Here is a 24517-nt window from a genome sequence, read left to right as displayed (position 1 = left end):
CTTCCAGCCCTCTCTCACATTTCTCCCTTCCATTTCTTTCGGTGCTCTCTCTCTCTCCCACTCTCTCCATCTCTGCTGTTTTGCCATCTGTGACACACAAACTGTTCTTTATTTCTCATAAACAACTCCCCCCCGCCCACCACCCCTTCAAAATGAGCTCTTCCATGCCAAGGCCCAGAACAGCTTGACTGGAACAAACCTGTTCACACTGGCGGGGGGGCGTCACAACATGGGGCAAACCAAGTGAGGCCAACAAGGTTTCCATGAAAGACTTGATTTAGTTTTCCTGTGAAATCTCCTAAAATAAAGCCTAACCGGGGCGCAGTAATTATGAGTCAACTTGATAAACAGGATGTCTATCATTGCAATTAGAAACTAATACGTTTGAAGACAGGAAAGAGGGAACTGCTTCTTTGATGACCATTACACTTTGGAGGGAAACATTAATCATCACACTTTTTAACAGCCATGAGAACACATTGCTAGTTTTATTCCACCGCACCGAGTGCGTTGTGTGTGTGGGCTCCCCAGGTACCTCCACGAGGTGAGTGACGGTAGGAGGGCCTTCCCCACCCCGGGCTCCTATCACCTGCCCTCTGACCGGAGATCCATCACCAGGTCCCTGAACAGCTCCATGATTCGAGACGTTGGAATCCACTCCTCAGCCCGATCTTCCTGGGTGAGGTCCACATGGAGGAGTGACCCTGGCAGTGACCCAAGGTGTCACTCATTAGGCTCGTTAGGGGTCTATCGGCTTTGTGAGGTGCACTGTGTTTGCCCATACGGTTGGATCCCTGTGAAAAAGGGTTTGTTATTGGCAAGGCAAGGCAACGTTATTTATGTAGCACTTCAATAGAAACATTGTCATACAATTAAATCGAATAATAAAATAAGATAGATACATTTAAGATTTAGCGGAAAGCTAAAGCAAACATTAAATATATTGAGGTAATAAAATAAATACCTAAAAGAAAATGAAAGTGCAATTTATTTACGATTTAAAGTAGGCATAAAAGGATAAAGAAATTTATATCGCATCGTCATAATAAGCAAATATTTCCATGGCCCTATTATACCGCCGGGTGTGTGTTTGATTAAGCGATTGAAATCGATTGAATCAACACTATAGTGACATCACAAGTGGGCGTGTCCACCAACCTGTATGATCGACAGCCTGCCAGTTAGTAAAGCACTGGAAAGGCTGGTAAGTATATCCCTCAAACAACAATCAATATCACACCCGGCGGTAACATAACGTCCCTTAAAATAATAGTTGTTGACTGCCAAAATGCATATTGTGGCCCATATTTCAAAAACAGTATGTTTAAGCATTTAAGAAAGAGGACAAAGAAGAAGTACTTTGTTTTGAGTTTATTGTCAGTAGATACATGCATACTTGTTTACAATTGGTTTAAGTGTGTCATACACAGTTTCAATGTTGTTTGTGGTTTAGCTTGAACAACCTCCAAGGTATGCCGGCTAACAAGATGCCTTTCCAAATGCCTATACCACAGGGTTCTTTTTTTTTACCCTCCCCCCCACACATACACACACGCACACACACAATTGCAACACAAATGTTCAGTAATCTTACAAGTCTCCAACCACAGATAGCTACACCGGTGGTCCTCAATCCGCGGCCCTCCTGTGGCTCAGAACCCACCGGTTGGGAACCACAGCGAATAATCCCCACCGCCAGGATGTCCATCAGCTGCCTTTATCGGTTAAACACGCAGCATCATTTGTGAGTTTTTTTTCAGTTCTCATTCCGTGCTCAATCACATATTACACTATCATAGACCCTAAACTTTCCTTGTATCGATAATTTTTTTCCTTAATTTTCCTTAAAACATATATAACTTAAACCAAACCTAAACTTAAATGATCCTTGACATAAACATAAATATAGGTTAGCACAACCAAAAAAGGTATTTCCTATAGTTGAAACCGAGAGGATTAGCTGTAATATATGACTCCCCCCACGGAATGAGAGCTCATTGGACAGTTGCGGTCACCATGGTTACGTTCAAACTGTGGAACCGTCAAGCTTGAGTTCCAGAAAGAAGCTAACCTTTCAGGAAGCTATCTGTGGCTGTTTCAGTACAATAACAACAACAAAACAATCCCTAAAATAAAAATGTTCACATTCTAGTTCTGAGATTTGATTAGGGTTGTCCCAGTGTCACAATTGCAGTCCATAGTCAGTTGGTCGGTCAGATGAGACGTCAAACTATTTGTAACAGCTTGTGTGATATTTGGCTACAGGTCAAACTCCTGAAAATATGGGTTAATCGAGTCTTGAAGGTTTGAAAACGTTTGTACCACAACTCATGATTGAGTAACACAGATTGAAGCTATAATCTTTTAGGGCTATCTCGTTACATTTATGTACAAAAGAAAAAAAGAACGGCAAGAGAACTCCATCCCTAATTTTTCAACCAACCCTGAATTATAACAGCCATAAGCTTAAATTAGCTTTTGGAATATTTTCCAATAGCTTAAACCAACATCAAAACATGGTTTGTGCTATACATGTAATGTATTCACCTTTGATTAACCTTTGAGGTTAACACAGATGTATTTTTAACCAGAACAACTCCGGTCGGTTATTAAGCTAAGTGTGCTTTATGCTTACGTTAGCCATTAATTAAATTCATTGTTTTAAACATGATTTGGCAAGGAGTAACCATATATATTAAGCATAATGCCAATTGCTATTTGTTGAACTTTTTTCACTTCAGCACAATTAATACCAAGCCGATTTAAGCTAAGAAAAAAAGACTGCTATAAATGAATACAACTCCAGCGGGCTATCAAGTAATCGCTCTTACACTGCTTCTCTAAAAATCGGTTGTTAAATGTCTTAATAAAAAGGCAAGGCCACATACCTCACAATGCTACAATGTTGAAGCAAAGCACCACAACTCCCAGAATTCACAGCAAAGTGGCAGCAACAACTGAAATCCACTAGAAGTTCTATAAATAAAACAACAAAAATCATACAATATTCCTGCTGACTGAAAGGTGTGAATGTGGCCAGAAAGACATAATAAAAAAAACTATAAAACAGTCCCAAGGTAGAATGAGTGAGGGTCTTTTTTTTTTGTCCCGCATAAACAACATCACCGGCGTCTAGAAAGGAGACAAAGCTCTCCTGAAAACACATCGAGCACAATTATAAACAAATAAATAAAAAATTAAGGACTAGAGTCAAACAATCATAAACTCTCACGTCCATGTTCAGACCAAACTCTATAATCAATATTCATTAGATAGTAGATATTAAAGATATCACTGTATCAGTTTCTATTTAAAGTGTAAATTCATATTCCCAGGCCCGGATTCAAGGGTTAAAGGTCGCTGATTTACATGCGTGATGTCATGAAGACGTGAACTCACACCCCTCCCCTTGATTATTGTCGCCTTAGTGGCAGTTATGTGTAATAAGCGTTGCTATCAAGACTAATACTGCACTGCACACATTACCAGCGGAAATGTTAGTTAGAAAGTTGCGAATGACTCGTAAAAACACAACAATGTCACTTTGACTGGAGTCGACCCAGTGTCCCTCAATGGGGAGCGTTTGTTTTCCCACACCTGGGTATCTCATATGGGTGGAGTTTGGCAAACTGTGCCACAATCAGTATAGCATTCAGAGGGCGCATTTGTTAGAACTATCAAGTGACCAGTTCTCTGAATAGTGGTTCTCTACCCCTTGCCTTTCCTTTCCAAGTCTGACTCAACATTTGGCAAATAAGTTACGATTGCACAATAATTATTTATCATCATCACTACATTTTTTTTTAACTTGTGCCATCTCCTGTGCTTTGTAAACTAATATTCCTGGTTCCCGCTAGCTAGTTGTCTAGCTAAACAGGAGTCTAAGCTAACCAGCGTCCAGTTAGCATGGAGCCCAGCTAGCTAAGACCGCAGCTAGCTAACTAGTCCCAATTATTAAGAGTACGATTAGGACTCCTAGTCCAGTACCACTGGACTAGGGGTACAGCTAGCTAGCTTTAGCTTGTGCTATCACAGCTTGTATGTATTGCTAACAACTATCCGACTATCAGTTACGCATAGAGGAAGAAAATGGGCGGGCACATTGAACACGGCTAAATGTTAAGGTTTACAAATTTCACACAAACGGTTGTGTGCGTGTGTTGGTGTGTTTGTGTGTATGTGTGTTCATGTATGTGTTATAATTTGTGTGCGTGTGTCCTCAAGTCATCACACTCTAGAACAACCGTTGTCGTCAGGGGCAACCGGGCAAGGTATAATTACCACAAAGGTTACCGTGGAGATACTAGTGGCAGCGACACGGTAGACATCGTATATATTTTTTGCATGCGCATGAGCGTGCACTTGTGTGTACTTGGCCGTGTGTGTGTGTGTGTGTGTGTGTGTGTGTGTGTGTGTGTGTGTGTGTGTGTGTGTGTGTGTGTGTGTGTGTGTGTGTGTGTGTACGTGTACAAATTCCAAATTTTCCAATGTGTTTTTGGTAACCTATCAACCTCCCTCCATTCCGCTTCTCTCTCTCTCTCTCTCTCTCCCCCTCTCTCTCCCTCCTCCATGCCTCTCCTCCCTCACTCGCCCCCGGCCGCCCGCTCTAGTCGGACCAGTCGTTGTCGTCGAGCTCCGAGTCGTCGTCCGACTCGCTGTACTCCACGGCGATGCGGCGGGACAAGATGGTGGCCACGTCGTTGCCCACCGGCTCCCTCTTAGCCTCCTGCTCCCGCTGCTCCTGCACCTTCCTCAGCTGGATCCCTGGGGGGGGGGGGGGGGGGGGGTAATGACAGGTTTATTACAGGGAGGGGGCATGCGCCTCAGGTGGGAATGCGGGCTGGCTGCTCACCGGAAGGTCGCTAGTTCGATCCCTGGCTCCTCCGAGCGTCGAGGTTTCCCTGAGTAAGGCACTTCGAGTAGACGTATTATAACACCAGGTGTGAGTGGGATCAGCCGGTACAAGCCGTTTGGAAAATCGGCCTCTTCTGACATCACAAGTGGGCGTGTCCACCTAGATGTGTTCTGGATAGATCGGTCTACCAGCCTACCCAGCGGACTGGAGCAAACGTTGCTCATCTATCCGTCATACATCTAGGTGGACACGCCCACCTATGATGTCAGAAGAGGCCGATTTTCAAAACGGCTTGTAACGGCTAATCACACTCACACCTGGTGGTATAATAGGTCAGCTATAACACTAAGTGCTCCCGACATGCGTGGTTGACACCGCCGTCAGTGTGTGAATGTCTGCATGAACGGGTGAATGTGAGGCGATATTGTAAAGCGCTTTCCGTGGCTATATAAAACGCTATATAAATGCAGTCCATTAACCATTTATGAAAAGCAATCATTTACGAGTCTCAGACAGTGTTGCGAGATTGGGCCAAATTTCCCGCCTTATCTGGCCCAATCTGGCAAAGCTGTCCATGTCCCTGTCTCTCTTTCCTTCTCTCTCTTCCTGTCTCCCTCCCCTGACCTCTCTCTCTTTGTCTGTCGCTCTCTCACCTCTGCGTATGGCGGCCAGCAGGTCTGAGCGGGCGTCGCTCATGGGCATCAGCCCCAAGATGGCGGTGCCCTTCCGGCCAGGGGGCGGGGCTTCGCCGGAGTGGGCGTGGCCTGGCGAACCGTAGGCGGCGGCGGCAGCGATGGCCGAAGGGGGGAGGGGGGCGGGGGGAGGCAGAGGGGGAGCGGCCGGGGGAGGGTGGGAGGGGGAGGGGACGTAGTTGGCGGGCGGGGGGGGCGGGGGGGAGGGGCAGTAGTTGGCGGGCGGGGCCACGGAGGCGGAGGAGGAGGAGGAGGAGGAGGGGGGGTGGGGCGGGGGGGAGGCGGTGGCGTCGAAGGCCGTCTGGGCGGAGGGGATGGTGGGCGGGGGAGGGGGGGGGGGCCGGGGGGATGTAGTACTCGGGGATGGTGGAGGGCTGGCTGCTCGGAGAGAGAGAGAGAGAGAGAGAGAGAGAGAGAGAGAGAGAGAGAGAGAGAGAGAGAGAGAGAGAGAGAGAGAGAGAGAGAGAGAGAGAGAGAGAGAGAGAGAGAGAGAGAGAGACACACGCACACACTTTAATTGTGGCTCATTATCCAACTGTAAAGCCGAAACTAATACTTAATAACCTGTTCTTTTAATCATAATTAATTAGTGAGACGGTTAATGAGTGTAATTAAGATAACAGCCTATTCCAGTGCAACATGGCGTCACACCCAGTCACTTAACCTGGGCTAGTCACAGGGGTAGACACTGGGATTCAAACCGGGAACCCTTCGATGGGGACTCCCCCCCCCCCCCCCCCTGCTCTACAACAGTACGGTCCTCAACCCGCGGCGGGTGGGGGGCCCTACCTGTGCCCGGCCCTGTAGTCCTTGATGGACTGCTGCCGGGGCCCGTTGACCGTAGGGTCCGCCCCCACGTGGGCCCCGTGGCCCGACGGCAACCTGCCCAGGGAGGCCACGTGGCGGCCCCTCCCGGCCCCCCCGGCGGCCCCTCCGGCCCCCGGGGGCTGGTTGGCCGGCCGGAGGCCCCGGTCCAGGGACTGGGTGTGGGCCAGCTGGGGGTCGGCCGGGTGGGGGGCCCCGGGGCCCGGCTGGGCTGGGGGGTGGCAGGGGCTGGCCGGGTACGAGTCCGAGGCCAGAGACCTGGGAGGGGGGGAGGGAGGGGGGGAGGGGGGGAGGAGTCAGGATGATAATTAATTAATAAGCTATGGGATATTTTCACAAATAACCAAATAAATCCATAATCAAATCGCGTGGAGGTTTATTTTGCTTGTGTACTGTTGGACGGGCGACTAAAGGTTGACTTAGTGGGAGCAGACGTGTTATGCCTCCCCTTCTCCACCAGAGGGCAGCAAAGAGCTGTGAGGTGATGTTACCATGCCGTCATCGCACACTGAAACACGAGACACTCCAGCACCTCTGCATTAACGTCTGTGCAGCGCTAGCCCGACGGAGTCCAAGTGCTACTAGATCAGATGACCTTTATTAGTAACAAAAGGTTTAAGGTGTGTGCGTGCATTCGTGTGTGTGTGTGTGTGTGTGTGTGTGTGTGTGTGTGTGTGTGTGTGTGTGTGTGTGTGTGTGTGTGTGTGTGTGTGTGTGTGTGTTTATGTCTCTCTGTCTGTGCGTGTAATTATTTATGTGTGTGTGTGTGTGCGTCCCACCTGTTGTCGGGGGACAGGGACCCCTCGGAGGACATGCCGTGGTAGGGGGAGGGCGTGAGGCGGGCGTCCGGTCTGAACTCCTTATCGTACGCCAGGACGTTCCACTCCTGCCGGCGGTTCCGCGCCTTGCGGACCTTTAGCGACAAAAACGTACAGCGACTCAGGGAAACGCACCACTGGAGAGGAGCTGAACTAACACCATTTAGCCAAATTAAGATTTTAACCAAATTCACCGATTCGGTTAAAACCGGTTAATTCATCTGAGTTTACCTAAAGTTCAAAACAACAATTGTTAATTTGTATCGTATTTATTGCCCCCCCCGCGGTTCATTCTGTTCAATCATGTTGTGGTTTATCGTATTCTACATGTCGTACCTTCTTCACCTCCCTCCCTGGGTCCTCTGAATGCTTCTGTTGTTCCTAGGGGAGGGAGGGAGGGAGGGAGGGAGGGGGAGAGAGAGAGAGAGAGAGAGAGAGAGAGAGAGAGAGAATAAAGAAAAAAGAGATGGCGCGAAAGAGAGCAGGAGACAAAGAGACAGACAGAGAGAGAGAGAGAGACAGACAGAGAGAGATTAACAGACAAAAAGGAGAACACAGAGAAGAGACACACAGGATGGTTAGAGCACTGGAGGAAACACATCGCTGTTCGCTCATTTATTCTGCAGCCGAGAGGGAGAGGAGAGACGGGGCCCGGCGACCAATCATCATCACAGAGACAAATTATACACAAACAAAGACTATTGATCTCATCATTCACCAACACACACAAGCAGAAAAAATGGAAAAACTAAAAAGGACTCTAATAACGCTGTCTATGATGCCAGAACAGAACACCACACACACACACACACAGCAAACCAAACACAGTGTTCTAGAGAGATGAAGCGAGGACCTCTCAGAGATGAAACACACACACACAGAGACAATGTGGGGACCCGGGTGTGTGGTCCATAGCTGATCACCTCTCGGTCCACCGTTGGATCGGGTGTGTGTTTGTATACCTCTGTGGAGGGATCCTGTCTAATGACTTTATCCCTGTTGTTTGCCTGTTTGTATTGTAGTGCTGTGTCCCTCTCTATGTTGTGTCTGTGTTTCCATATCAAAACTGGACCCCGTATATCTGTCTTAGAAAATGTATGTGGTAGGGTTATTATCGCCATATGTGTGTCAGGCCTGTTCTCATGTGTGTGAGTGTCCCCCTATGTTGATGTGTGTCTGTATCCCAATAAGTGGACGTCCCCTAATGTCGCTGTACCCATATGTGTGTGTGTGTGTGTGTGTGTGTGTGTCCCCATTTGTCTGTGTTTCCCCATATGTGTGTGAGTGTGTCCTCACATGTGTGTGTCCCCATAAGTGTGTGTGTGTGTCCCCATATGAGTGCAACCTTAATAAAGCTCTAAAGTTAAACAGTGAGGGGGGGTTGTGTGGTTGGTGAGGAGGCAGTTTACACAAGCAGGGTCTGCTGTCCTGGGGGTGCTGGAGGAGGGGGGGGTGGGGGGGGGGGGGGGGTGAGAGGAGCAGGCGAGAGTAAGGGGCGTAGGGGGGAGCGGAGGTGGGATGTTGGGGATGTCTTACGATGGACAGGGGGCTTCTCGGAGCGGCCTGCCTGGAGAGGGGTCTGTCAGGGTGGGCCGGGCAGCTCTACAGAGACAACGGGAGAGAGACACGCTGGTGGGTTAGAGCGAGAGAGAGAGAGACAGAGACAGAGAGAGAGAGAGAGAGAGAGAGAGAGAGAGAGAGAGAGAGAGAGAGAGAGAGAGAGACAGAGAGAGATGTCCCAGGAGCTCACCAAGATAGTTTATTCATAATTTATGAATTGTTATGTATTATTTATTTATTATACAGCAGAGAAGGAGGTAGTAGAGGGTGAAACGAGGGGCAGGATAGGGGAGAGGGTAAGGGGGGGAGGAGGAGGAGAGAAATAGAGAGGGGAGAGAGGAAGAGGAGGAGGAGAGAAAGGGGAAGGGGAGGAGGAGAGGAAGGGGAAGGGGAGGAGGAGAGGAAGAGGTGAAGGAGGGAAAGAGGTAGGGGAGGGAGAGAGGAAGAGGAAGAGGAGGGTAAGAGGAAGGGGAGGGAGAGAGGAAGAGGAGGAGGAGGGTAAGAGGAAGGGGAGGGAGAGAGGAAGAGGAGGATGAGGGAAAGAGCAAGGGGAGGGACAAAGAGCAGGACTGAGGGAGAGGAAGAGGAGGGTATGGATGAGGAAGAAGAGGGGGCGAGAGGAAGGAGAGACGAATCGTACACCAGGGAAGGAATAGGTTTAGAAGTCCATAACGGCCGTGGTCATTAACTTTAATTGGTTATTGTTGGTTGGTTTGTTGTTTTTTGGTGTGTTTATTCAACTTTAACCTCGTTAATCCAACAGCATAATTAGCTTTAGCTCTAGCACCCTGTTTTGGGAAAACTGAGTTACATAAGCACAATATTAGTACAATCTTTTACAGCGTATAGTGATTAGATGTATAGCTAAGCAAAAACATGTAAACCAGTTACATAAACAACAGGCTGGATGGCTGATAATAAACAAAAGTGTTAAGAAAGCAGCCGAGATGTTGCATAAAAAATGTTAAAGTCGGTAAAATAAAAAGGTTAGCAAATGCAAGCACAAGATGGATTTCCAGAGCGCGCAAACACACCTCACATACACGCGCACACACACACACACACACACACACACACACACACACACCCCAAACACAATACACACCCACACACACACACAGACACACACACACCCCAAATCGTACACACACACCCCAACCACAACACACACACACACACACACACACACACACACACACACACACACACACACACACACACACACACACACACACACACACACACACACACACACACACACACACACACACACACACACACAGGACACCTTCTGGCGTCTCTTCTCCTTCCTCTTGTCCTCGGTGGCCTGCAGCATCTTCTCCTTCCACAGGTTGAAGAAGTACGACGGGTCAGTGTAGAACTTCAGCGCCTCCTTCTTGTCGTCCCTGGAGACACGGAGAGAGGGAGGAGTCAGGGACGAAGGAGGAGGAGGAGGAGGAAGGAGTGAGGGACGGAGGAGTAAAGAGAGTGAGAGAGGGAGGAGGAGGAAGGAGTAAGAGATGGTGATGGAGTGAGAGGGAGGAGGAGAAAGGAGCGAGAGAGGGAGGAGCAGGAAGGAGTGAGGGGGAGGAGTTAGAGAGGGAGGAGGAGGAAGGAGTAAGAGATGGTGAAGGAGTGAGAGAGGGACGCAGGAAGGAGTGAGAGAGGGAGGAGAGCGTAAGAGACGGAGGAGGAGTTAGAGAGGGACGGAGGAGGAAGGAGTGAGGGACAGAGGAGGAGTGAGAGATGGAGGAGGAGGAAGGAGTGAGGGACAGAGGAGGAGGAAGGAGTGAGGGACAGAGGAGGAGTGAGAGATGGAGGAGGAGGAAGGAGTGAGAGACCGACGATGAGGGGTCATACAGGTCAAATAGAACACATTTGTGAGGACATTTGTTGGCCGATCCACCAATGACAAGTCGCCCTATAGTGTTCAATAGTCTTGGATCTAATTCCCGTCTAGTTTAAATCAAGTTTGGATTAAAGTTTGTATGTGAAGTACAATAACTACTTTTGATATTTCTAGAATATTACACCCTCAATAGGTAGTTGCCAGTGACAAAAGTGCCCAGTTTGACTTTTTGTTGCTCTGTGCATCCAAAAATACACACTTGAACTACTAATTATTTGTGCTTTTGTTCAGCTCCAGCAAGAGCAGAGCACATTTAAAGCTAGGGGAGGCAATTTGGAGAAACCAGCTAGACTCAGCTACATTTGAAAGAATCCAACCGAAAATAAATCCATCTATAAGCTTGCTCCAGCCATAGGTCTGCCAAGCCTTGTGATAGACTCCGGTCATGCGATGAATGAACAGGCAGGGTGAGGGGTAGCCAGGCAGACAGACAGCTCGGCCATCCAACCAATACATCTGGGCCGGACTTAATGATGGAGAGGCTTGTTAAAGACAGGTGACAGTCAATGCATATTTCAGAGCATTCGATTTATTGATTTCCGTAAGGATCTGAAGAGAATCTTAACCAAGATGTCAAAGAACGCTACTAAAATGTATCACATACCTAAGCTTCAATATCAAACTCTGGTTCTAAGTGTGTACCTTTAAAGCTAAAGTCCTCAATCTAAACAGCTATTGTTATTTCCTGGGGCCCAATGAGGCCGGCACCGAGCGACTCCACCAATGACAGGCCTCCACGCCGGGGGGACTGACCTATAGGGGCTGAGTATGTTGAGGGGCGGGGGCTTGTCACAGCGGTGGTACATCTCCACCACGGGGTTGGGCACGGAGGAGCGGGACACCACCTGCTGGTCCTGGATGGTACTGCTCTTGAACGCCTTCCTCATGTTGATGTCCTGAAGGGAGACTGGATGGGGTGGAGGGGGGAGGGGGGGGAGGGAGGGAGGGAGGGAGAGGGGGAGGGCCGGGGAGGAAGAGGCGGAGGAGGAGGAGACAGAGGAAAGGAGAGGAGGAGAGAAATGTGAAGGAGAGGGAGATAAGAGTAATAATTAGGAAACTATTGATACAAACGTAAAAAAAAACAACTCAACAATAGACTCAACAAACCAAGACAAGGACATCACACACACAAACACACAAACACAGATACAATACAAGACACACAGACAGGCAAGCAGACGGTTCAGCTTGCCGGCATGTCAATCCTTTAACCCTTACAGATTAAACGATGTTAAGAGATGCTATCCAGTACATGGCAGATGGTACACACCCACACACACACACACACACACTTGACATATGTTCCCAACACACTCACAGAGCCTGTGGGTCTGAGCTGTGTGAGTGATCTGTGCTCCCCAAGGCTAAACGTATCATCGAGAATAATTAAACCACAAGCAACTGTTTATCTCACTCCCTCAGAGATAACCTCTCTCTCCCTCTCCCCCCCCCCTAGAACATAAAAGGGGTCTCTCTCTCTCTCTCTCTCTCTCTCTCTCTCTCTCTCTCTCTCTCTCTCTCTCTCTCTCTCTCTCTCTCTCTCTCTCTCTCTCTCTCTCTCTCTCTCTCTCTCTCTCTCTCTCTCTCTCTCTCTCTCTCTCTCTCTCCCCAGTGGATATGTCTCATCTCATTGACTGTAACCGATCATGTACATGTGCGGCCCCAGTGGTAATAGAAGCCGAAGTGCTCTGCTGTGGCTAGACAAGCACATCATTGTGTCAGAGTCTGAGGAGGAGGAAGAGGATAAGGAGGAGGGGGGAGCGAGATCAAAGGCAACTCGAATAATGGAGGCGGAAGGAGAGAGCGGCAGGGATGAGGAGACCAGAGGAAGAAATAGCAAGAGGAGGGGGAGGGGAGGAAGAAAGAGAAATAATGCTGTGCTCTTCCTTTTCTTACACATGTTCCACCCCTTATTCTCTCTCTCCATCCGTCCCTGTTCTCTGTGTCTCTCAACCTGTGACGCAAGTCAGTGACTATGCAGTGTTTGCACCACTTGCCTTTTCCCCTCGTTTTTTTAATCTTTTTTTAAATGCCTCTATTTCCCCCACTCAGTCTGTCAACATCATTCATACTGAAAACATCACACACACACACACACACACACACACACACACACACACACACACACACACACACACACACACACACACACACACACACACACACACACACACACACACACACACAGCTTAGAAAAGCACTTTCATTAAAATTCAAACAGTGAATGGAGCCATCAAGTGCAGACTCACACAGACTTTATACACAGATAACACAACTACAGGGTCAGCAATGGGGCACACATACACACACGCACGTTTACACACACACACACACACACACACACACACACACGTTTACACACAAACACAGAAAGTCAGACATACCAACTAACAAAGCATCCTACTGCCACCCAGACAGTCAGTCAACCATACAGTCAGCCAGATACAAACCAACCGAAAGAGAGAGACACACAGACAGGTACAGCCAGCCAGACATACAGACAAACAGGCAGACAGAGAGAGCCACCCAGTCAGTAAGCCAGGTAGACAGAAAGCAAAGCCATACAAACAAACAGGCAGACAGAGAGAGCCACACAGTCAGTCAGCCAGGTAGACAGAAAGCAAAGCCATACAAACAAACAGGCAGACAGAGAGAGCCACACAGTCAGTCAGCCAGGTAGACAGAAAGCAAAGCCATACAAACAAACAGGCAGACAGAGAGAGCCACACAGTCAGTCAGCCAGGTAGACAGAAAGCAAAGCCATACAAACAAACAGGCAGACAGAGAGAGCCACACAGTCAGTCAGCCAGGTAGACAGAAAGCAAAGCCATACAAACAAACAGGCAGACAGAGAGAGCCACGCAGTCAGTAAGCCAGGTAGACAGTAAGCAAAGACATACAAACAAACAGGCAGACAGAGAGAGCCACCCAGTCAGTCAGCCAGGTAGACAGAAAGCAAAGCCATACAAACAAACAGGCAGACAGAGAAAGCCACACAGTCAGTCAGCCAGGCAAACAGTAAGCAAAGACATACAAACAAACAGGCAGACAAAGAGACACAGAGACAGTCGGCAAGACACACAGACAAAGAGGCGGACAGAGAGACACAGAGACAGTCGGCAAGACATACAGACAAAGAGGCGGACAGAGAGAGGCAAACAGACAGCAAGCAGGACATCCAGACAGAGAGCAGCACAGACAGGCAGTGGGCGGGCCGGGGCCCTCACCCTCCTCGATGGTGGAGTCCAGCTGGGTGACCTTGACGGCCAGCAGGTCCACGCGGTCCTGGAGGCCGCTCATCCTCAGGTAGAAGCTGTTGGCCTCGTTGAACAGCTCCCCGAAGATGTCCTCCGCGTGCCGGCCTGCCCCACACACACACACACACACGCACACACGCACACACGCACACACACGCGCACACGCACACACACACACACACACACACACGCCCGTCCAATTAGGGCATTTAGCAGATACATCGACACTCAGCTAGGAGGAGCTGGGGATCGAACTAGCAACCTTTCGGTTACAAGACAACTGCGTCCCGCAGCGTCAGTGTGTGTGTGTGTGTCACAAATTACAATGCATACAAGACTAGCATGTGTACCGGTGTTTGCATGTCTGTGTGTATGTGCGCGTGCGTGTACTCACTCACTGACCTCACACACGTTGACTGAGTGGGTGAGTGGGTGAGTGAGTGAGTGGGTGAGTCAGTGAGTGAGTGAGTGAGTGAGTGAGTGGGTGGTTTAAGGTTTGTGTTAGTGTGTGGTAGACTGACTGAGGCTGCCCAGCTGCTTGATGACTGCTGCCAGCGTGCTATTGGTCACACACTCCAGCTCGCTGGTCACATGGTCCGGCACCGCCCCCCGACACAGGTGGCGGGGTTCGATGCTGCGCTTCACCAGCGGCATGATGACCTACACCTGGGGCGAGAGACAGAGAGACAGAGAGAGAGAGAGAGAGAGAGAGAGAGAGAGAGAGAGAGAGAGAGAGAGAGAGACAGAGAGACAGAGAGAGAGAGAGAGAGAGAGAGAGAGAGAGAGAGAGAGAGAGAGAGAGAGAGAGAGAGAGAGAGAGTTACAGAGTGCTCTATTGCAAACAAACCCAATCTTTGCTTTGGGATTCCAGTGAACTGTATTGATCAAAGCCCTTAAACATGGCCTCAGAGAGCTTCCCAGGCCTATATGATATTAACACCCCCCTTACATAAACCCTGTGAAGAAACCCAAGCCCAGGGGGAAGAAACCTTGAGAAGGAACACCAAAAGGATTCCTCCTTCTAGGGACAAGAGGTAAAAGAACTATCCAGAAGCTCCGGGCTGTCTTTGTTGAACAGGGGGATACAACGATTTTCATCCTGTGGTGTTTCTAATCAACTTTGCTTGAAAAGGTTTTTCCATGCTTAGCGGCTGTAGTCCACTTCCCCTTCCTTATAGACAACATATAAACAGCCGCGGTCACATGACCACAGTCAGATAAAAACAACAACATCACATGAGGCTAACCTGATGAAATGCACACTTTAATAGCATAGCATTTAATAGCATGATAGCATAACATTTTTTAACTATAATTAAGTTTTGGTACAGCACCTCTTCATTCTGTACAAGGATGAGCGAAATTTCTCTTTTTTAAATAAAAACAACCTACCTATCATTCGCTGCCGCTGGAAAAAAAATAAAAAAAATAAAAAAAAAATTCCCTACCTCAACTGACAACACCATTTTTTTTTTTTTAGGCCTTCCTTCTCTAAACCTTGCTGCACACTTCCCTAAACGTTTCTCATTGGAACCACAGTGTCCTTCCTGAGGTAAAGTTAGATTCTGATAACAGCTGTCCCCTACACACAAAACTCCACCCTAGGGCTCACATCTCTATTGATCAAACAGGTGCAAGTATGACCACATGGTCCAGAACTTTCCAAAGAATCCTCACAGTGATTCAGATTCAAAGATGTAAGAAACAAGTCCACAAAAAAATGATCTTTATAGTGGCACCCATGTAAAGCTGAACAGATTGATGAAGGGAAGGGAGTAAGGAAGGGAGATGTAGTGAGAAGGAAAGAGAGTGAGGAAGTGAGGAAGACAGAAGGAGAGAGAGTGTGGAAACGATGTGAGTGGAGAACGAGGATGGAATAACGGCAGAGAGAGGAAGAGCAGAGGAGAGGGAGTGAGATGAAGAGAAGCATGAAGGAAGAAAGAGTGCAAGAGATGAAGAGGAGAGGGAGAGAACCAACCCAGCATGATATTCCACTTCTGAGAGGGATCTCTTCAATGTGGGCCACACTGGTTATTTTAGGCCAGTGTGTGTGTGTGTATGTGTGTATGTGTATGTGTATGTGTATGTGTGTGTGTGTGTGTGTGTGTGTGTGTGTGTGTGTGTGTGTGTGTGTGTGTGTGTATGTGTGTGTGTGTGCGTCCTTGCGTGCGTGTTTCAGTTGGCATTTTAATTTGTGTCAGTTTAGTGTGATGCAGTGTTGGGTCTGAATGAGTTCAATTTGTGAACACACACCATTTTGTGTGTGCCTGGGAAAATGCATGCATCCTCCATTAGGAGTTTGATTGAATGGATATTATTTCCCAACAAACTGCCTCTGTGGCAGTGGGACCAAGAGGGACAGAGAGAGAGAGATAGTAAAGGTCTTCTTATCACATTTCATTAGAGATGACGGAAGCCATAATGATTCAGAACCACACATAAAACCGTAATGGGTCCGTGTATATGTTACGCCTCTGCGGGTGAGCGTCATTATTGATCATCCCCTGAGGTATAGTGGTAAATAATACAACACCTCAGACGCTTGAATAAAACATTTTCTCTCTCTCTCTCTCTCTCTCTCTCTCTCTCTCTCTCTCTCTCTCTCGTATGCCGAGTGTGTGTGTGTGGCCTCTCAAGTGTAAATAATGTGTGTGTAGGCTATAGTGTGACAGATATGTCAGGATCACTTAAACCGCCTCTTGTATTATTAATACATCTCCCCACCCACTAAAGAGAGAGAGAGATACTACTTGAGCAGATGGAAGAGAAGAAAAACAAACGTGAAAGAGAGAGAGACTGAGAGTGAGAGAGAGAGAGAGACAGTGTGAGAGAGTGATTGAAATAGCAAAAGTGAAAGAGAGGTTGCAAAATTATACAGAAAAGAAAGAAGAAAAAAACCACTGATAAAAGAGAGAGAGAGAGAGAGAGACAGAGAGAGAGACACACAGATAGAGAAACAGAGAAAGAAAACGAAGGGACCGTAGTCATGGTAACATGTTGAAAGATTGTGCTCGTTTGCTAATAATCTGAACTCCGGTTGAAGAGAAAATGCTGGCACTAGCGCTAACAAAACTCAGGAATCAGTCGCCAGTTCTGGAGCATAAAGACATATGCATGGAAGCAGAACGTTGTTATTAGGCTAGCTGTGATGCGCCGCTGACAGGTCCCCATCCACTCGGGCTAATAATATAAAATCACATTGCCGATAAAAGCTCAGAACTACCTGTAGTTTGTAGATGACTAGAATCTTGACACACACGACTATTCTGAAGTCATTGAAAATCTTTGGAAGTAACTGAAACTGTATTCCCCTCATATGAACAGGAGCTAGGCTACTGTAACCCTGCAAGTCAATGGAAGCGGCTTACGGAAAGCAAATGCTAACCCAGTTCTGGACGTACAACGATGAATTTGGGATTATTTTACTCTGAGTAAGACACGCAAACTGCAATTTAAACATATCTAAGAGTATCCCTTTAACTAATGATTTCTAACTACCGGAATGGATCAATCCAGCCTCTAATTATAATTGATACATGGTTAGTAAGTTATGGATGGTCCTCACTTTAGATAGGACAAATTGGTTGATTGATGGGTGGGGCTGGTAAGAGATAGCAGGAGGCACACAAGGGAGTCATTGGAGAGGAAGAGAGAAATAAAGACACAGTTATTGATGGCCCAACATCACAGCAGGAACCCAGATGAGGTCAGCACTCTAAAATACAAATAGACATTCCCAGGTCAGACACACACACACACACACACACACCTCCTGCTGAGCCTCTCTCGTTAAGTCTGTTTTACAGTCTGTTAACGAGCTATGCTCCGCCCACCCTACTTAAGACCCGCCCCACTGCAACTGCTCTGCCACAGCAACCACCCAGAAATCCCAGTTTATTAGCCTGCATCGTTAACTAATGCTAATCCCGTCCTGTATGCTAATATAATTACAGGCTACATAGTGTATCTTCGGGCTGATCAGCATCTGCATTAATGGAACAGCACAAGCTGCTGGGTTACTGGCTACGCTAGGATGGGCTTATTAGCATGCTAACGAATGCAGGGACATGCTAAGTGGAAAGACACATTAATGGCTAATGTGCATGTTACCAAAGGAAATCAGCGTTGTAGCCCTAAAGGTCACATCTACCAAGAATCACATAAATACAAAATCTGTGTAAATAATAATACAAAATCAATATCTACATTAATCGCTTCTACTGACAAAGAGCTGTAATAGTTAAAATATTACATTATATTGTGGCTCAGTACTGTATCCTAAAATGCATCATCACGCAGTTCATTTAAGCTAATTAGCTTGGTGAGAGAAGCTGTCAATGATAATACGGTTAGGGGGCATCTGGATGCTAATGAAGCTCATAAAGGTGATGCATCATTAGCTGATTCTGAGGGCCTTGGCCAACACGGAGAGAGACATGGGCGGCCCTGGTGCGTGTTCTAGCAGGCACCTGGCAACACAATTATGGGGAAGATCGCAACCGCCCTGTCAAGGTTAACTATGTAGCTAGCGCCTGAGCTGCACCACGCTAAACGGGCACCAACTGCTAAATCTCCCACGGACGTGGATGTACTTCCAAAGCACTGATCACTCAGGGACAGTGTCTCTACTACAACATCAGTACTACAGAAGGGTTCGAAGCCAAAGGCGGTGAGTGAGGGGCGGCCATGTTGGAACCGTTTTACGGGTCCAGTTGGTACTGAACCAAAACACCACCGGACGAGAGAGAGAGAGAGAGAGAGAAATAGTGAGTGAGTGAGTGAGTGAGTGAGTGAGAAAGAGAGACACAACGAGAGAGAGACACACAGCAAGAGTGAGTGAGTGAGTGAGTGAGTGAGTGAGTGAGTGAGTGAGTGAGTAAGAAAGAGAGACACAACGAGAGAGAGCGGGAGTGAGTGAGTGAGTGAGTGAGTGAGTGAGAGAGATAGCGAGAGAAAGAGAGAGACAACGAGAAAGAGACACAGCGAAAGTGAGGGAGTGAGTGAGAAACTACACTACACAAACTAAAGATTTCCGGAGGTAACATCAGGCGGTAATATCGGCTAATTCTAACTCTTAATTCTAACGCCAACGCATTTGCAGACAAACACACAGACTCCCATCCTCCCCCATCACACACACACATACTTTCTGTCTCCTTTGATGTGTGTTAAAGCTCTTGGGAGACAAACCACACACAGATCTGTAACAGCCGACACACACACACACACACACACACACACACACACACACACACACACACACACACACACACACACACACACACACACACACACACACACACACACAGCAAACAATTTGCTCTAAACTCTATTATTACTTACTTAGTTAAAAACACACAACCTCTCCCCCCCCCCCCCCCCCCCCCAAAATACAGACAGACTCTCCGCCCCCCATTACTCTACTCTATTTATACAGTTTCTGTCTGTACTTTTTACTACTAACTCTACACTACTATATCTCCTCTCTGATGGCTGAACCAGATTCAGAGGCAGAAACATTCTGACTGAGCCCATTCATCTCCAGAGCTCTGTCTGTGTGTGTGTGTGTGTGTGTGTGTGTGTGTGTGTGTGTGTGTGTGTGTGTAACCACGGTGACCCCGTCACACACAATTAAATGTGTTGGTCTCAGCGCAATCATAACAAGTCAGCCGGCAAAACCATGTGACACACGAACCCCCTCACACACACCCCTTTTCAGCCCACACACACACACAGCCCTTTTCAGCTCAAAACACACCTTTTCAACACAAACACATACACACACGCACACACAAACAAACATGCACACAGACACAAAGATATTCACACAAACACACACACACAAACGATTTGACACAGTCTATTTCCCCCAGTGGTCGTGTGGGTAGCCTGTGGGAACCAGAGAGATAATGTGTAATGGGACCAGAAGATCAGACCAGAGAAGGGAGACCAGACTAGAGATAGACCAGAGACAGACAATATCCTACAGACCAGACTAGACTAGACCCAATGCTAGAGACCATACTAGAGTGTAGTCATAATTTGCGTATTATCTAAAGAATATTAAATGTTTCTAACATGCCAGCTACAACAAATAGTGGACCGCGATAGGTCGAGGAGTCTCCCTGTCACATCACTGTGGAGTGTGTGGTGAAGATTGCTGGTTTAAGCAGCCTTACCTGGCTGATTCTGATTGGACTCTGGGGCTGGGTGGGTGCACACCTGTTGCACATTGAGTAATCAATATGCACAGGTTAAACCAGCCATCACCACAAACATTCCAGGAAGATCTCTGAAAGGTCAGCTTGGAACACCATCTCATCTATCATTAAACAATTAACCATTTTCCAAACATCACCACTCTATATCCTGTCCATGGATGAGCCCAGTAAAAGCCACCTAGGTGGTATGTTGCAAGAACATTGTTACAATCACAAATCATACTCTGATGCAGCCCGGGAGAGTATGATTGATTTACCTATCGATTAATCTATTGATCAAACACAACCTCCAGATAGAGTAGAAAAAAAGCTGCTGTGCCCCATTTAGACACACAATCAATAAAACAAAATAAATAAATAGTTGATATCCATGCATCACTCTCTCTCTCACACACACACACACACACACACACACACACACACACACACACACACACACACACACACACACACACACACACACACACACACACACACACACACACACACACACACACACACACACACACACACACACTACACTGTCAAACTGGTGGTTAGGGAATAATCCATAACTTTATTGACCGCCGGAGAGAACGTCATGCAAGAGCTTTAACACTTTCCCCCTTAGCAACGGATGCTGTGGCACGCTGCTGCCCTATCGATCACCACGGCAACGGCCACGGCTGCTAAAAATGGCTGAATAAGGGCAGGCTTGTCGACTGCAGTGCACCGCGCAAGAGAAGATGCTGGGAGATTTCCCCATACACACTTTGTGAATGTAATGCAATAATTAATTTTTAGTTAATTTATCTACTGGGAAATACTGATATCTCTACACTTTCAGAATTATTGAGAACAAAATAAACACATGAAACTAACTCTTTTTTTTTTTAATGGTACTACTAACTAATTATCTGCTTATTATTGTACATTGGACCGGGATAGGTTCAAGCTCCTTGTGACATCACTACTCCTACTCATCAATACTCACCCAGGTGACTACTCAAATTTAACATACAGTATGCAGTTGAAGCCATGCTTAAAAAAACAGGAACCGTTACCATACTGTACTGGTTTGTACTGGTGCAATGTGCAGTTTGATGCACCATGGAAGGACCAGAGAGGTGGATACTGCAGCAGTAAAATAACTACGATTTCATCACTTTTTGGCCTGTTAACTGGCACACACACACACACACACACACACAAAGTGAGCTGCAACAAACAAAACATCTCCCCACACACACACACACACACACACACACACACACACACACACACACACACACACACACACACACACACACACACACACACACACACACACACACACACACACACACACACACACACAAAGTTAGCTGCAAACAAATATCCTCCCACACACACACACACACACACACTCCCCCCCTCCACCATTCTGCAGGTGTAACAGCTCAATGCTAATCTAATCCGTCTGACAGTGATTAAAGTCAATCTGCTCCGTCTTCTCTCCTCCTTGTGGCAATGTTAAGACATAACGAAGACACCGTTGAGATTATGGGACATATCTACATGCAGACATTTAATGTGAGAGCGCAAGTGTTTTAAAGTGCGGCGGTGTGCAGAGTGATGAATAAAACAGGGCCGTCTAAACCAGTGAGTTCTGGGCTGTGGGAGAGAGGTGACTGGGGACAGACAGACACCAGACCGCCGGAGGAACCCGCACAGGCAAGACAACGAGATGACAACAAGGTCAGCCCCTCACACCTCGCCCTCCTCGCTCTCCCTCCGTATCCTAGCAACAAGATTACCTTACCCCCAAAACAAGGTCAGGAACGCCTTGAAATGGTGAGCCACTTGTGGTTGCATGCACTTTAAATATTTGAGTGTGTATGTGTGTGCAGTCCGTGTATGTGTGTCTGTCTAGGGTCTCAGAACACAGATGTGGAACACACACCGCTCACATCTGGAACTGGGATCCCGCCTCCCCCACACTGGCCCTGATCTCTTTGATGCTTTGAAGATCTGCTCAAACATTCACCCAGCCCTCCTTCAAAATAAAACCACCCCAGACATGGGGATGGGGTTTGAGATCCGTCCCAACCTGCTGATGGCTCAATACTCTCAATTCTCAATAGTCTCAATTCTCGCTTTCGATTTAGACTAACATATTAGTTAAATAGAGACACCTGCACCTCATATTTATAGATATTAATACATGGTCAGACATCTCAGTCACATAGACTTTTACTTTGAAGCCCATACATAATATATAAACCTACATCTCTCTCAGTGACAAAGAGCTGAGTCTCGTCTAGGTTGTTTCCCTGTGAGACAGGGAGAGACTGGGTCTTTGTACTTCTGCTAGCCGTTACGTAACAGCCCTGAGTTATCTCTACGCACTGCTGCTCATGAATAAAGAATCAGCATATCAAACCAACACAATACCGCTTACAAACCCTAACACTCATCTCCCCTGGTCTCCATTTAGACGTCTCACTCACACAGTGGCGAAGCTGTTGGAAACTGTGCAGAGATATATGTATATGGCCTTCAAAATAAGAGCGCCAGGTGACTGTTGACATATTCCAGGGGGGATTTAGGCTCCTCCCACCAATCTGGGTCCTTCAACTGTAAACAAACTCACTCAACTGATGAACTAGTTGGATTTGTCCTTATTAAACCCATGAGGACGGAAGTTAGATGGATGGATAGATACAGATGGATATAGATCTACACAGCACATTGATTGGTAGAGAGAACGACAGAGACAGAAAGGTAGATAGATAGAGATAGAGAGGTACAGAGAGAGATAAGATGAAACTACTATGTTCCGGCATTACTTTAGAAGGGGTCCCGGTGGACTATTCCAAATGACCCTAGAGGGTGTTTCAAAAGGGAAGATCACCTGACTGCAGCAACAATTAGCTGATTTGCTTCAAGCAAAAGAGACAGTCACAGAACACAGCATCACACTTTACCCCTCCACACAACACACTGTACTTCACCACAGAAAATACTATACTTCACCACAGAACACACTGTACTTCCCCACCAAACACCACCAAAGAACAGACTATACTTCACCACAATATACTTCACTACCAAACACCAGACTATACTTCACCAACAAACGCCACACCTCATCACAGAACCCACTTTACTCCACCACACCTCACCACAGAACACAGCAGTCTCCCCACGAGCCACGTCAAACCGCAGCTACACCCCCTTACCACCTCCCCCCTCACTGAATCCAAACACATTTACAAACGCATGCTGTGCTTCACGCGGTGACGCTCCTCCACCTTGGCACACTCTAGGACAGACCCGACAATCACACAGCTTCTAAAAGGAGTGAGTGACCCTGGTGTAAATCTGAACAGCAGCTAATCCTTTGAGCTATTTGGTCAGGCTGCCCGGTGCCGTTATCCCCCCCCTGCTACACCCTACTAGTAGAAGAAGACACATCGAGGAATCGCACCACGGCTCATCATGTGATGGCGACCGGGGGCCGGTCGGTGCACCATGGTCACGTTCCACAAGCACCTGGACCAACACCGCGGCTTCCGTACCTCTAAGGATACGGACCCAAAGCGGACTCTACCTTAGCGCCGATAATCGGATCTAGTGCGAAGGATCGTATGCGTGTAGACGCACAATAAACGGCCCCAGGTGTGTGCAGGCTACGTTACCGGGGTATTAACACAACACGCATCGCTATAGGCCCCATAGACACCAATGTAACAATAACACATTAACACTCACATACATAGGCACGCACGTTCGCGTGCAGTGCCCATACGGTGGAGAATGCGTTTACACACACATTCGGTGAAGAAGCAGATTATAAAAAAATAGCAAAGAATTACCTGCAAGTCCCTCGCGTTGGAAAAACCTCAGATCCTCGTCGTCTTCCTTTTAATAAAATAAAATCACGTCGTTATCAAACCCGCGGTGTGCCATTCATATTAAACCTTCCATGTACGGTGAGAGAGAGAGATGGCACACACACACACACACACACACACACGCGCACACACACACACACACACACACACGGCTTGACCGGAGAAACGGAGGAGCTGGTGAAGAGGAGGAGGAGGAGGAGGAGGGGAGAGATCTCTGGGGTGTCTGCTCTCATACGTCGTCGTTTCCAAGGCAGCGAAAACTCAACCATTGGGATGCAGAGGGCTCGCTGCAAGAACCGAATGGCGCATGCGCACCCGAGAGATACCGATGATACCCGAGACCACCGCCCACCACAGACGTCACGGATTAGGGGTAGGGAGGGGTGTGCGCACGTGCACGTGCAAGACTTCGACGACTATTATGTTCTCCATCCATTTATTAATGATGGCACATCAGCGTCATACTACTATACTAGGCCTGCATTTTTGATTACATATGCATATG

The 24517-nt window shown here is 47.5% G+C and overlaps 1 protein-coding gene across 1 annotated transcript; it reads right to left on the bottom strand.

The window, feature by feature from the left end:
- Positions 1 to 1356: 1356 nt before the first annotated feature.
- On the bottom strand, positions 1357 to 24296 carry LOC115529216 (wiskott-Aldrich syndrome protein family member 3). Its single transcript, XM_075074166.1, is given in 12 exon segments — positions 1357 to 4764; positions 5509 to 5884; positions 5886 to 5928; positions 6337 to 6630; positions 7152 to 7285; positions 7527 to 7571; positions 8727 to 8792; positions 10039 to 10156; positions 11413 to 11566; positions 13887 to 14021; positions 14438 to 14582; positions 23974 to 24296. Coding segments are annotated over 11 exon segments (1656 nt in total). The 5' UTR covers positions 14571 to 14582; positions 23974 to 24296; the 3' UTR covers positions 1357 to 4606.
- Positions 24297 to 24517: the final 221 nt, after the last annotated feature.

Source organism: Gadus morhua, chromosome 17 (assembly GCF_902167405.1).
Source record: "Gadus morhua chromosome 17, gadMor3.0, whole genome shotgun sequence".
In the NCBI taxonomy this organism is placed as follows: Eukaryota; Metazoa; Chordata; class Actinopteri; order Gadiformes; family Gadidae; genus Gadus; species Gadus morhua.
Note: the sequence above shows the minus strand (reverse complement) of the source record. Positions and strands in the feature narration are given on the sequence as shown.